The 16315-nt window shown below is 42.4% G+C and overlaps 1 protein-coding gene across 2 annotated transcripts in view; it reads right to left on the bottom strand.

The window, feature by feature from the left end:
* The window catches only part of LOC135378687 (uncharacterized), a 38443-nt gene extending 24515 nt beyond the window's left edge, over window positions 1-13928 (bottom strand). For both annotated transcript variants that reach the window (XM_064611779.1, XM_064611778.1), the window contains exon 1: window positions 12556-13928. In XM_064611779.1, the coding sequence (XP_064467849.1) occupies window positions 12556-13852 (1297 nt within the window). In that variant the 5' untranslated portion in view covers window positions 13853-13928. The remainder of the gene's footprint in view (window positions 1-12555) is intronic.
* Window positions 13929-16315: the final 2387 nt, after the last annotated feature.

Here is a 16315-nt window from a genome sequence, read left to right as displayed (position 1 = left end):
TAAAATGTACCTAAGTGCATCTAAGGCTACATAACAGGTGTTTTCTAGGTTGTGTTTTCTGTTTTCACCAGTGTTTTCTAAATCTTGAAAATGAGATTTTGGAATTCCAGGAAATTCAGCAGTTTCGAGGACCAGTGGGAACAGTAGCCTTGCATCCTGTGAAATATGCACATCATCTGAATCTTTTCGCGTACAAGCATGAAAACGAGTTTTGCACAGTAGACTTGGCTCAGATATCATTATACTTTCGTAGAGTGTTACAATAGCATTAATACAGCGGGAAAATATCTTAGTACACAATAACAACCTGGTACTGTGCATGTCATATTCATATAACTCAACGAACCTCACTAACATCGGCGATCCCTGTCGGTGCTTTTGCTTGGAACTTGTGAGCCAGGCGGGAAATCTTCTTAAGGGTCCAACGTGAAGTGTTTCGAGCACGCACGATGGTCTGACTTCAAATCCATGCCGAGCAACCGAGGCAATTCCCATCTTCGCTGTTCAACTTGGTACGACGCGGTACAAGATAGCTTAGTGTCTCCGCAGACCGAAACACTGCACTGAGCACCTTGAGTGCACCAACTACAGCTTTTTCCGGCGTTATAAATTCTCCTGTCGTACATTTTAATCCCTTTACCATGACATTTGATCCATTTGCCTTTCCTTTCTTTTTTTCTTAATAAACATATTCCCCCATTTGCCATCGGAATTAATCCTCCCTTCATTATTTTTAATCCTCATTTCATATAATTTAATCCGTTTCTCATGCAATTTAATCGAAGTGACTATGTGTGGGCTACATGACTTTTTTGTATTTTGGGACAATTCCCATGTGTAAGCATATTGCACATGCTTTTCACTAATATTGTGGGTTTCTGCATCATAACGGGATACTGTGGGACTGTCAATCTGGATTGTGATATTGTGGGACTATTTCCATGTCTGCAAATATTACATATGGGTTTCGACACGACACATAAAAACATGGGTTTCTGCATTGTAATGGGATACTGTGGGACTGTGTATATGGATTACGATATTGTGGGACTATTCCCATGTGTACGGATATTGCCCATGCTTTTCATTAGATATGCGGGTTTCTGCACTGTAATGGGATACTGTGGAACCGTGGATCTTCATTACGATATATGTGGGACTATTTTCATGTCTATGGGTACTACCCATGCTTTTCATTCAAACTGCAGGTTTCTGGAGTATAATGCGATACTGTGGGATTGTCTATCTGGTTTAGGATATTGCAGAACTATTCCCGTGTGTGCGTGTATTACCCATGCTGTTCATTAAATATGTGGGTTTCTGCACTGTAATGGGATACTGTGGGACTGGCAATCTTGATTACGATATCCTAGGATAATAAGCATATCTATGGGTATTCCCCATGCTTTTCATTAAAAACACGGGTTTTTGCACTAATGGGATACTGCGGGACTGCCAATCTTGATTAGGGTATTTTGAGACAATTCCCATGTCTATGGGTATTGCACATGCTATTCACTAATAATGCGGGTGTATGCACCATAATGGGATACTGTAGGACGGTAAATCTGGATTGTGGTATTGTGGGACTATTCCCATGTCTACGGATTTTACCCATGGTTTTCATTAAATATACGGGTTTCTGTACCGTAATGGGATACAATGGGACAGTCAACCTTGCTTACGATATTGTGGGACTATTCCCATGTGTGCGGGTATTACCTATGCTTCTCATTAAATATGCGGGTTTCTGCATCTGGCAATCTTGATTACGATATCCTGGGACTATAAGCATGTCTATGGGTATTCCCCGTGCGTTTCATTAAAAACGTGGGTTTTGGACGCGCTAATGGGATACTGTGGGACTCTCAATCTGGATAGCGGTATTGTGGGACTATTCCCATGTCTACGGTTGTTACCCATGGTTTTCATTAAACTCGGGTTTCTGCACTGTAATGGGATACTCTGGAACTGTCAATCCTAAGTACGATATTGTGGGGCTATTCTCACGTGTACGGGTATTCCCCGTGCTTTTAATTAAAAACGCTGGTTTTTGCGCTGTAATAGAATTCTGTTGGTCTGTCAATTTGGATCAGGATAGTGTGGAACTATTTCCATGTCTACGGGTATTACCCATGCTTTTAATTCAAAATGAGGTTTCTGCACTGTAATGGGATACTACGGACTGTCTACCTGGATCCCAGTATCCCATTACAGTGCAGAAATTCGCATAATTAATGAAAATCATGGTTAATACCCGCACACATGGGAGTAGTTCCACAATATCCTAAACCAGACAGACAGTCCCACAGTATCCCATTATACTGCAGAAACCCGCATTTTGAATGAAAAGCATGGATAATACCCATAGACACTGAAATAGTCCAACAATATCGTAATTCAGATTGACAGACCCGAATTATCTCATTACAGTGCAAATAACCTCGTTTTTAATTGAGAGCAAGGGGAATACCCATAGACATGCATATAGTCCCAGGATATTGTAATCAAAATCGACAGTCCCACAGTATCCCATTAAGGTTACCCATTAAGGTTTCGCTACCGAAAAGATTCGTACTAATATTGAAGCCAAATTACTAACTATGGGGATCTTTGTGGATCTCACCAAAGCCTTCGACCTGATCAACCACAGCATTCTACTCACTAAACTGGAAAGATATGGTATCAGAGGTGTTCCATTATCACTCTTGCAAAATTACTTGGAGGGTCGTGAGCAGTTTGTTTTCAACTGTGGCTCATCATCATTCCCTCGCCCGTTGACCACTGGAGTCCCACAAGGTTCTCTTTTGGGTCCCTTCTTATTCCTAGTATACATCAACGATCTTCCAGACTTCCTCTCCTCTACCTGTTTTCTTTACGCAGATGATACAAATATTTTTGTCGAGGATACTCACTTGCCCAACCTATTTCGTAAGGCATCGTTTGTTCTACAAAAATTACACATGTGGCTAACATCGAATAAGTTGCTGGCCAACGCACAGAAAACGACGTATGTTGTATTCCACCCCGTTCAAAGAATTCTTGATTTTTCTGGCATGCAACTTTCCCTCGGAAGTCTTATTATTGCCCGTGCAACGACGGCTAGGTTCTTGGGTGTTATACTCCACGAACATCTAAACTGGCAGGCGCACATTAGTCACGTTCAAAATAAAATCACGTCAGGTCTGTATGCTCTAGCTAAGCTCAGGTCCTTTGTCCCTATCAACACTTTGCTCATTGTTTATTACGCGCTGTTCCATTCACACCTTTCCTACGGCCTGGAGGTATACGGTCTTACGTATTGCAGCAACTTACAGCCTTTGCTGGTGGCTCAGAAAAGGGCGCTCCGTATTATACTCAATTTACGTCCTCGAGAATCCGTAAGGTTTGCTTTTCCACTTCTTGGTGTCCTTAACATTTTCGACCTTTTGAAGTACAAAGTGTCTCTGATCATGCACGATATCTTTCACACACCTGCTAGCAGGCACCAGATTCCCGTACAAAATCCTGCTCGGCCTTACCCGCTTAGGCACGACACCAATACACTGCATTTTCCCACGCCTCGAACTAATTATGGCTCACTATCATTAGCATGTTTTGGCAGCCAGACCTGGAATAATCTGCCCCGAAACTTGCGCACAATTACCAACTCCACCGCTTTTAAGCGCAGTATTAAATACTACTTCCGCTCATCTCAATAGATCGCAACATGTTATTGTCATTTTTCCTGTCTTTGTCTTCCCTCACTCTCCCCATCGACTCGGATGTATTAATGCATTTTTTTTTATCCTAGTTTCCAACTGTACTCATGACAGTGCTCCTCGCCCAGTGTGTTTCATTGAATTGTGTTCCTGCCTGGACTGCATCACAGGGCTTGCCCTCGCAGTCCTGTTTATTATTGTATGTTGTTTTTCGTTGTTTGAGAGCAATAAAAGAAAGAAAGAAAGAAAGAAAGGTGCAGAAGCCCGCATATTTAATGAAAAGCATGGGTGATACAAGCACACGTGAAGTCCCACAATATTGCAAGCAAGGTTGATGGCCCCACTGTATCCCATTACGGTACAGAAACCCGTATGTTTAATAAAAGACATGGGTAAAATACGTAGACATGGGAATAGTCCCACGATACCGTAATCCAGATTGACCGTCCCACAGTATCCCATTACGCTGCAATGCAATGCCTGTAGACATGGGAATTATATCAAAATACCGTAATCAAGATTGCCAGTCCCACCGTATCCCATTACAGTGCAGAAACCCACATATTTAAGGAAAAGCATGGGTAATACCCGCACACATAGGAATAGTCCCACAGTATTCCTTTCCAGTGCAGAATCCCACATATTTAACAAAAAGCATGGGTAATACCCGCACACATGGGAACAGTCCCACAGTACTCCATTACAGTGCAGAAACCCACATATTTGAAGAAAAGCATGGGTAATACCCGCACACATAGGAACAGTCCCACAGTATCCCTTTCCAGTGCAGAATCCCACATATTTAACAAAAAGCATGGGTAATACCCGCACACATGGGAACAGTCCCACAGTATCCCATTACAGTGCAGAAACCCACATATTCAATGAAAAGCATGGGTAATGCCTGCACACGTTGAAATAGTTCCACATTATCCTAAACCAGACACACAATCCCACACTGTCCCGTTATACTCCAGAAGCCTGCATTTTGAATGAAAAGCTTGGGTAATACACATAGACATTGAAATAGTCCCACAATATCGTAATGAAGATTGACGGTCCCACAGTATTCCATTACAGTGCAAAAAACGCGTTTTAATAAAAAGCACTGGGAATAACCGTAGACTTCCTCATTGTCCCAGGATATCGTAATGAAGATCGACAGTCCCACATTATCCCATTACAGTGCAGAGACCCGCATATCTAATGAAAAGCATGGGTAATATCCGTACACCTGGGAATAGTCCAACAATATCGTAATCCGTATACAGAGTCCCACAGTATCCCATTACAATGCAGAAGCCCACGTTTCTAATGAAAACCACAAGTAATACTCGTAGACATGGGAATAGTCCCACAACACCGTAATCCAGATTGACAGTCCCACAGTATCCCGTTATGATGCAGAAACCCACAATATTAGTGGAAAGCATGTGCAATATGCGTACACATGGGAATTGTCCCAAAATACGCAAAAAAGTCATGTAGCCCACACATAGTCACTTGGATTAAATTGCATGAGAAACGGATTAAATTATGTGAAATGAGGATTAAAAATAATGAAAGGAGGATTAATTCCGATGGCAAATGGATTAAATGGCATGGTATAAGGATTAAAATGTACGACAAGAGGATTAATAACGGCGGAAAAAGCTGTAGTGTTTTGTCATCGAGCATAAACATTTAAAGTCAGTAGTTCGCGTAAGCTACGCACTACGCATCGCGATCAGAAGACGCAACGACGCAACACGAAAGACGTGCCCGCGAACAAGTTGTTTCAGGTGGCCCTCCGTCGTACAGCGCTGCATTATCTTTTTTTTTTCATTTTATTTTGCAAAGAATGCACTAAACACGGATTTGTGCACTCTTGGAAAAGCATGATATGAAATACTATAACCACCAAAAGTACCAAATCGCGACTGATACTTATTGGACAGTGTTGCCTGCTGCAAAGGGGGTTGTTGACACCAGGCGTCGCCCCGCTGCACTACTCCGATTTTTTCATAACAAATTAAAAGTATTTAGAGCGCGTTGTCGGTCGTTTGGCTCCACATATGGAGTTTACAAGCAACAAAGTCTCAAGTCATGTCGCCAGTATATCTTGCTTGAACACTGCTTTACAGTACCTTTAAATACAATTTCTGGACACGTTAGAGCAAACACCCCGTATACTCAAGCTACTCAAGCTTGCGTGTTTATAAAGCTTGTCTGTCTGCAGACAAAATGTCGATAATGGAATATTTTTTTAAAGCAGCTGCTAAAAACAATGACGTTTTTCGCATTTTCGGCCGAAGTATTCTGTGGACTGGTGCGTTTTGCTCTTCTCCCCTTCTTCTCGTCCACAGTAATTCTTCTGTTCTTGCCTGGAGCCTCCCAATCTACATATTTTCCCGTCGCATTTAATCCTTGTACTGCGGAATTTAATCCTTGTACCGCCACTTTTAATTCTTATACCGTGGGATTTAATCCTCCTTCGGTTAAATGTAATCCTTGTGCTACCAATTTTAATCCTTATGCCGCGGAATTTAATCCTAAATTCTCGGGCATCCTAAATCATAAAATGCCGGGCTACCGGCATGATTTATGACCTGTTTTGACTATTTCCTCATTTACAGCCATACATTGACATTTTTGTGACTACGCCTACTGTATGCACTACTCTGAGAAGGTATACCACTGCCTGCATGATTTGTGACCTATTTTGACTATTTCCTCATGTACAGCCAAAAACTGACATTTCGTGACTGACTGCTCTATGCACTACTATGGGATAGTACGGGACTACCTGTATCATGTATGGCCTGTTATGATTATTCTTTGTTTATAACTATAAATTGACTTTTTGTGACTGCTCTAGGCACTACAATGGGACGGGATGGGACTACTTGCATGATTTATGGCCTGTATTGACTGTTTCCTTCTTTACGGCTATAATTTGACTTTCTATGACTAGGACTACTCAATGCACTACTATGGGTAGTACGCAAATACCTGAATCATATGACATGTTATCAGTATCAAGGAAGTATTTCCTTGTTTACGCCTATAAATGAACTTTTTATGACTATGACTACTACGTGCACTACTATGGGATAGTATGGGAATACCTGGAACTAACGCGAACTACCTGGAAAGTAGTTGCTTTAAAGCTGGTACATACAAACAGACAAACACAAAATAATCATCAAGTTGCCTAGGAACAAGAACAATTGAAATATGACAATCATCAGAAAAGCCCCCTTCTTTTTCACGCCTCTTTCCAAATGTATGTTGATCAGCAATGACATGTACATCACAGTACCACATCCTGGTCATCAGTTCTTTGTAATGTTCTTCCTGTTTCCCTACAATTTATCGCTTCATTGATCTCTTTGGGATAGGGTCCTGTGGCTACCACGGGGAAACATCCCATGTCATCATCACTTCCTCATTTATTGTTGTTGTTGTTGATCTCTTTGCGCGTGACAGGCCTTCTATGTTAAAATGACGTGAGCGCAGTTCTTGAATTCTCACATAGCAAACATTATCATGAAGGTAGCCTTATACCATCCCATCGCGGTGTAAGGAGTAGTCGTAATTATAAGAAATCAATTTGTACCTGTAAACCAGGAAAGTGTCATAACATGTCATAAATCAGGAAGTCTTATATTATCCCATTGGAGTGCAAGAAGTATACTAGTCGTATTTATAAAAAGTTCATTTGAAGCTGCAAACATGAAACAGTCATAACATGTCATAAATCGTGCAGGTAGTCTCATACTATTCCTGGCCGAATCCAGCCCACCAACGCTCTGCGCTCATAGCTCTTTTGACCTTTCTGGACACAATGGGACTTCGATCCTTATTGCGAAGGGGCTCATTATATCCTTCCCCACATCACCACCAGCAATTAGGTAGAGTATCGCTTCTGGCCATGAAATTCCCCATTCATCATCTTAGAACAGTGTTGTTGCTGTTGTTGTATTCCATTGTAGTGCACACTGCAGTCGTACTCACAAAAATATCATTTGTAGCTGTAAACCACGGAATTATCAACACAGGTAATAGATTATGTAGGTATAGTCCTATAATATTCCTTTGGTATGCAAAGAATAGTTGTATGCAAAAAAATCAATTTGTAGCTACAAAGTAGGATATAGTTATAACAGGTCATGAACCATTCACGTATCTTAAATTATCCCATATTAGTTCAAATAGTACTCATAGTCATAAAAATCAATTTATTGTTTTTCAATTATTGTTCAATTTATTAGCTTGTGTATTACGTTCATAATAAATTTTCTCTTAACAACAAGGAAATACTCATAACAGGTTATAGATCATGCAGGTGCTCCCATACTATCGCGTAGTAGTGCATTTACCAGCGATAGTCAATTTATAGCAGCAAACAAGGGTAATAGTCATAACTGGTCATAAACATTGCAGGTAGTCCCCCATTACCCTATAGTAGTGCATGGAGGAGGAGGCAGTCATAAAAATTAAATTTATAGCCAGAAACAAGGAAATAGTCATAACAGGTCATAAACCATGAAGGTAGTCCCATCCCATTCCATTGTGGTGCATAGAGTAGTTATAGTCATAAAAAGTCAATTTATAGCAGTAAACAAGGAAATAGTCAAAGCAGGTCATAAATCATGCAGGTAGTCCCATACTATGACATAGTAGTGCACAGAGTAGGCAGAGTCACAAAACTCAATTTATAGCCGAAAAGAAGGAAATAGTCATATCAGGTCATAAATCATGCAGGTAGTCCTATACCATCCCATAGTAGTGCACAGAGTAGGTATCGTCACAAAAATTCAATACATGACTGTAAACGAGGAAATAGTCAAAACAGGCCATAAATCGAGCAGGTAGTCCCATACCATGCCATAGTAGTGCATGGAGGACGTATAGCCATAAAAAAGTCAATTTATACTCCTAAACAAGGAAATGGTCATACCAGGCCGTAAATCGTGCAGGTAGTCCCATACTATCCCATAGTAGTGCATAGAGTAGGCATAGTCATAAAAAGTCAATTAATGGCTGTAAACGAAGAAATAGTCAAAACAGGTCACAAATCATGCAGGTAGTCCCATAGCATCCCATAGTACTGCATAGAGTAGGCATAGTCATAAAAAGTCAATTTATAGCCGTAAACAAGGAAAGAGTCATATCAGGTCATAAATCATGCAGGTAGTCCCATACTATCACATAGTAGTGCATTGAGCAGTGACAGTCACAAAAAGTCAGGTATGGCTGTAAACGAGGAAACAGTCAAAACATGTCATAAATCATACAGGTAGTCCCACACTGTTGCATTGTACTGAAAAGAGTAATGAAAAGATAACCCGAGAATTTAGGATTAAATTCCACGGCATAAGGATTAAAATTGGTAGGACGAGGATTAAGTTTAACAGGAGAAGGATTAAATCCCACGGTATAAGGATTAAAAGTGGCGGCATGAGGATTAAATCCTGCGAAACAAGGATTAAAAGTGGCTCTATGAGGATTAAATTCCACGGAATATGGATTAAATTCCGCGGTATAAGGATTAAATACGACGGGAAAACCTGTAGTTTTCTCAAAAGGCTGTTTCAGTTTTTTCTTCTCACTTTGAAACATACGTATTCATTGAGATTAAAAGAACGAAAAAGAGAAACAAAGTATAGAGATATTCCGCAATGATCTGTGTGGCCTTATGCATCAGAATACTGACGATTTCGTAGGAGCTTTAATGAAAGTTGATGGCTGTTCTTGGCTATAGCTTGCGTGGTTCACATAAGGCAACGGGCAAAGTGTTTGTGACGTGTCATGGACGATGAGGTTGGTACGGTTTCGGATTCCAAATGATATTTTTAGGGGAGGGCAGTTTGGCCAGACGTTTCGGCACCTCGTGAATTCAAGCTATAGCTCTCAGATCTTCACCGCGTCATTTTCGCCTGCTGTGTCTGTGACGAATGCTTTACGACAAGAAATGTTGCAAGCAGGGAACGTTTTCAATTACAACCTTTGTCAACAGAGGGGTAAAAGTATAACTTTTACATATGTAAAATATAAAATATCCAAAATATTATATTATCTATGATGTGACCGCTCTAGGAGCAACAGCAATATGCACTTGAAACAAACAAGGTCCTGCTGAAGACTGGGAGGTGGTGGGTTCGAGTCCTACCACCGGCTGTGCTGTGTCAGGTTTGCACGGGGTTTTTCGGAGACTTTCCATACGAATGTCGAGACAATTCCCCCTGAAGTTAGCCCAGGACGCGTACTAACCCCCTGTTCCCCACTCCTTCCTGCCGTCAGCTCTTCGTCTGTACACATACGTACGCTGCCCGTAGCCACAGTTGCTTCCCGGCGATAGCACGGAATTAAAAAAGAAACTTGAAAAAGTGAGGTAACAAAATTCTAACATCCTGGTATCCTTGAGGAGCGGGAGCGATAAAAGATGCTTTGAAACGAGGTGCGGTGCCCGAGAAACACGGGCAAGAAACTGACATGCAGTAATATTCACGGAGCGGGCACACGGGTACGGACAGTGTGAATTGCAGCCTTGAGCGTTGCTGTTCCGTTTTCTCTTCGCTGCAAATTTCGATATGACACGAAGGAGAAACTCTGTAGTGTGAAGTGCACCGAGTTAAAGACGAGTTTGTTCCGTGAAAACCACCTAGAATCGGGCGTGGGCCAATTTAGCTCCGGGAACACGCCGCTTGCGGGGAAATACGGTAGTGTCTATGACCTACATGAATCCGAGTGGAGACTGAAAAGCGAAAAAAAGAAAAGAAAGCGGTCCCAACACGGACGCGAAAAACATCACGTTAGTGTGATACGGGCCTCACTGCAGAAGACATAGGGTACTTACAGGGTGTTACCCTATAAAAGTCTACTCGCGCCGGCATGCCATGCTCGCCAGTCACATTTTACTTCCTAAAGTCTTACGAGATTCTCAGGTGCAACTGCGTCGTATCTCGGCATTCGTGGTTCCGATGTTCTATAGTCGTCCGCTTACTCTAAAATAATTTTGGACTCACTCCTGTGGAAATGGTCGTCCATATTTTATCCAGCATAATCTGGGGAAAGTTCTTTAATTTGCAACACCCAGGCATCAGAGCATGTTCGGACCAATGAAGCACGTCTTCAGTAGAACTCTTTCTGTGGGAAGGGTCTGAAGAAATACTTTGGTGTTTGTGACCCTCGTTTAATATCACATTATAAATACTTTAGGTTGATAATCAAAAACTTCCTAATACATGGCTGAGGTACGAGAAAGTTCCGCCATGTATACTTTATCGGCTAAATCGAGAAATATCCTCCATTGGTGTTTCGTCAATTGGCACACGTTTCTTTGACAGTACCACGTTTATACGCGACCTTGCCTTTGCATCGCAATACAATGCGTTGTGCCGATAATGCGGAACAGATAATGAGTCAGATTGTCTACAAAGAAGAAGAGCAACGACGACAGGAGATCGACGTACCTGTCCCATGTAAATGGCAATAAAATTTAGTGCTCCATGAAGTGCGTGAAGCAGGAAAGTCGCCTAAGCAGAAGTATGGGAACCAACACTACATGGCCAAATCTGCGATTAGGTTAGTTTTATAACAAGTGGTAGTGTGTTACAACAACAAAAATGTTCAGCTATGGCTCTGCTTTCTGGATGACGCTTAGAACTTTTTGAACGACCCTCGTACATGACAGTAAGTCACAGCTCGTCAGTCGGCCTCTCATATTACCTGAAACATTTAAACTGCAGCTCTGTAACGTTCACTATGGCGAATGTGATGTTTCAAAGTCTAGTATAATACGGACTAAATTTCGTCCCTTCAGAATCAGCCCCAAAATTTTGTAATTCGAATCTCCGCGGCATTATATTTTCTGAAGATATTCGTTCTCTGTGAGACGCGGAAGGACGATTTTTTATTTCGTGTAAGCGCCGCGAAGTAACTGTGGCTATGAATAGCGTACAAACGTCAACAGATGAAGAGAGGACAGCACGAAGGAGTGCGGCCGATTTTGGGGAGAGTTGGACCACGTTTCTAGTATAGACGGCTGTATTAAAAACTCGCAGCCTAAAAATTTATTTAGCAGCACACAATATTGGACCAATACTGACTTGTCACTGGCGATACGGGTCCAATATGGGACCCGTTTTCGTGAGGCATATGTCCGTCACCGTGACGAAAATGTTTCGCTCCTTTGTACTCTAGGAGCGGGTTGGAAATTTTGGGTTCATGCACTATTGCGATCCCAATGAAGGCTTCTGAGGGATGTTTGGCATTGACAGTTCCGTAGGACTGCCTGGGGGACTCAGCAAGACGTGCGTAGCACCTGTTCTTCGTTTTTAGGGCGGTGCAGTGTTGTTTTTGTAGCGCTATGCAACGTGGATCAATAAGATCTGCAGAAATGGAAAAGTAAAAAGAAGAGAGAAGTAATTTCAATGGTTGATATTATACCGGATAATGCTTCGGTATTACACGGGCTCCACCTTGGCGTTATCACGGAAATATTGGCGCGCGCAGTATGGGCAGCCCATATTGGTCCAATATGGAGCCTTGTTCCACTCCCCATATTGTTCCCACATTGGCAGCCCATATTGGACCAATATTGGCCTGCCGCCTTTTTCATTTGCAAACAGTCCGAATTGGGACTGAAAACGAAAATTAAATAAGACTGCTTGGCATATTGCAACAAACTATGGATGGCGTTACAAAGTACAACCCGTGAAAGTACTGTTAGCAACAGAACAACTTTATTCTGTGGCACGCATGCATGACACAGGTCCTTACGCATATATTCGAGTATGTAAATTCATTCAACTGTTGAAATCATGTGCCCTTATTCCGACAGATATCGTATCATTAACAACGAACCCACCTTCGACGAGTTCGGTCACACTGCACAATGTACGAATTCCCCATCCATTGTTCGAAACAGTAGTTGGTCTGGTAAAAGGACACCTGGTGGAAGTTACCAATTTGATAACGTCTACTTGTCGTGTAATGTTTTTGGCATCGTCCGTAGGATGAAGCACCGATAAAGTACATGGAATACGAAATGGCCATTTTAGGTAGCGATCGTTCGAGCCTCTACAAATGCGTACCAAAATCCCGAAAATCATTGGACTTCGAGGCATCCTTCCTAAACAAACGCCTATCTGTACGGAGTAACCGCACAGAACGACGGTGTTGGAGTAGCGTGTTGTGTCCAGCAAAATCTCAGCAACATTTAGCAATTGGGCGAAACCTTGAATCTCAGTGAAAACTTCTTTACACTGCATTTGCACGTAGCGGAAAGTGTCGCCAAAGAAATCCCCTAATGTGCTCAGTATTTTTGAACTCTCAAAAATGGCTTTAGCAATGGGTTTTGCTTCTCTTCCTTCGCTGTCGGCGTTTACGAAGTCTACCACTTCTTGAGAGCAACGTTTTACCATATCCATATCTTGTGCAAGACTCTCAACAGCATCGCGGTTTGCGTTCAGCAACTGAACGCTGACTGCCTCGTCCGCCGTCTGTGCCATAACACGATCCCTCACGTCCAAAAAGAGCCCATGCAGCAGGTCCCCTTTTGTTGCGAGACACGCTCTCATTTCACCAATAGCCACCGTATGAGTATTCAGTTGGTCTTCAAATGCGCACATTTTCTCCGCTAACGAATCGAGACAGCTGTTGACCTGTCGTCCGATCTCAAACACATCACCACTCCATCGCTGTGTTGCAGACGCAGGTGGTTCCCGCTCACACTGGCGTTCCAAGTGGTGATTCACAATGTTACGACGGAGCACTTTGGCATTGCAGCCGCTGCACGTGACGGCATGAAAATCACATTCTCGCAACAAGTGAGGCCTTGCTTGTGGTACGGAACCAACGAAGTCGCAACCCAGCACGGAATTAGGGCAGCGCACATTAAATTTGTCCACTTGACTCTCTTTGAGAGGCAGTTTTACGACGTCACTTTCCTGAAACGTTTGATCATCCAGAGGGCACCGTCCATTGGCCCCAATGATGCGCTGATAGCAGAGTTCGCAAACAGCGTGTGAGCACTCGAGCATAAGTGTCAGCCCTGAGATCACATTACACAAGGAGCACGACCTCAGAGGAGGTAAATTAACAAACTGCATGGGGCGCCAATCCAAGGCCTCAGAAAATCCAATCAGGTAGTTTTCAGTAGCCATCCTTCCCGGCGAAACGTACGCAGGCTCTGTTCAACTCACACGCCCAGTAGTGAACTGAGATAGAGCATGGTGGCAAGTACTGGTATGATTGTGTTCTAAAAACAGGAGAAGGCTTATCGCTCGAGCGAAGCGCACCCGCTCCTTATCTTCCGTCTGAACGGTGTTTGCACAAAAAGCGGGGGGGGGGGGGGGGTATATGTGTATTAGGCAACACACAAAAGGGAATAAAACAATTGCTTCGGAGTTCTAGTTTGATTTGATGATGCAGTCGTATTTCTCTAAATGAAAATCGCTTAAATGGAATTGCTGCTTAGACGAAACAACAGCAACGGCTTTTTTTTTTCTTCTCTCATTTATGCAATGTAAATACGTTGCGGCTAAGAGGAATTTCTCATATCCGCGTAAACTACAGAGAAAACGGAATTGAATGGCCTGGTATTGGGTTTGCAGGTACATTCCACCTTTTTCCTAGCTCCATCATTACGCGCATATTATTTCGAGCCTTCTCACTTATGGTGCTGAATCGAACGTCGCTTGATGTAACGGTTAGGCTTCTTTCCGGTGGCTTGACAGAAACGCGGAAGCTTTTTTTTTCAACATCATTCAGAACTCTCCCTACATAAGCTCTCAGCATGAACAACATCATACAGGAAGAGCGATTACGAAGAGTGTCAAATATTGGCGCTTCTTTTTTTTTTTCATGGTTTGACGTCGTTTAATGTCGATGAATCGCTTGATTTCTTTAATGAATCTTGCAAGAAGAAGCGACTTTATGTTTTTGTAAATATTTCCCTTTTTTGTAAACTATGTGTACTACAGCAATGTATACCAGACTTATTTACTTGTGCACGTCCGGAAACAATGCAGGATAGCATTTAATATCCAACGCCGCATTTTCTTCAGTGAATGATCACCTGATTAATGAAGCCGGATTTTCGTGGTCCCTTCAGGATCCGATGCAAGATATTCCACTGTTCTCCTAAGTCAACTCCATGCCTCACGACTTACTTTTCGTCCCCAAGCTGGGGGCACGCATATACAACACACGATAGGGCCCTCAATCTGGCAAGAGGCCCATCTAGAGTTGTCATTAAAATACTTATTTATGCATGACATGTCATCAAGATAACAGGGCCTGATCAGTATTACGATAATGGCACGTACCCCGCTGGACCGGCTGCCATAATGCGACAGCTTTTTTTTTTTTTTTTGGCTTCGCTCTTTCGGTGATATATCATCTATCTATCGGCAACAGCAACATCATGACAAAATGTGTAACGTCAATTGAAAGAGTGTTCCGGCCTTCTGTTATATATGTGGTGTTGACCCGGCGCTATCTGACCATGAATAATCTGAGCACTAGGGTAACTCCCATCGTTCTCGTTTGGCTCTGGATGGCCATCCGAACGCCAGGACTGTGCTAAAAGCTCTTCTACAAACAAATCGGCCCTTACCCTGTGCTCCTCCGCCACTCGGATGTTAAGTACGTGTTGGAGTTCGTCAACCCCCATCATATTTTCTGTTGTTGATAATGTTGTTGCTGATGATGATGATTGGGAGTTTAGTGGCGCAACGACAACAAAGATCATAGTGCGCGAAAACTCTGATGCGTAAAATAAATTTAGTTGAAAAATATACTGATTGTTTTAAAAGGATAAAAATTGTATTCAAATATTCAAAGGGTGTCTAAATCACTACATAAGAAGAGAACTGAGACACTACAACTCATTAATGATCCCTATATCTCTAAAAAAAACTTCTCAATACATTCTCAAAAGGAACGAGAGCCTCATCACCGAGCAGCAATGCTGGATGGAGAGATACACAGCGTTAATAGAGGAAGGAAAAATGGCGTTGACGATGTACCTCAAGGAAAGGGCAGCTAATAAGTAAATGCAAAATGGACAGGTCTGCTCCACACTGTATGCACGCTGGTGGATCCTCTCCTTGTAAGAGATGCCCATGGGTCAAGAAAGTATGACCCAATCTGAGCCGACTAAACAAAACTTCGTGCAGTCGGCTCTGAAAGTGTTGTACGTACTTTCCAGTGTGTGGTTTTACTGGGTACAGCTTGTCGACTGTTTGTGTTTCCCAGAAGTCCTGCCATTTTTTGTTAATGTCTCTCTTTAACTGACGGACTCGATCACATAAGGGAATTTCAAAAGGTGTGACATCGCTTCCCTGGGCAGGGGCTGCTGCGCGGTTAGCTTTCTCGTTTCCACATATGCCGACATGGCTAGGTACCCAGCAAAGTCTTAAAAGTGTAACCTCTGCCCTGTACGACACTCGCTAAGTATTGTGCAAGAAGATTTTTGTGTTTTCATAGTATTAATTGCATGCACGGCACTAAGTGAGTCCGTATATATAACAGCAGATATTATGCGCATTTCTAAGACATGGTTAAGTGCCACGACAATAGCGTACATCTCTGCACTGAAAATGGACTAGACACTGTTAAGACAA

The sequence above is a fragment of the Ornithodoros turicata genome, chromosome 1 (assembly GCF_037126465.1).
Source record: "Ornithodoros turicata isolate Travis chromosome 1, ASM3712646v1, whole genome shotgun sequence".
In the NCBI taxonomy this organism is placed as follows: Eukaryota; Metazoa; Arthropoda; class Arachnida; order Ixodida; family Argasidae; genus Ornithodoros; species Ornithodoros turicata.
Note: the sequence above shows the minus strand (reverse complement) of the source record. Positions and strands in the feature narration are given on the sequence as shown.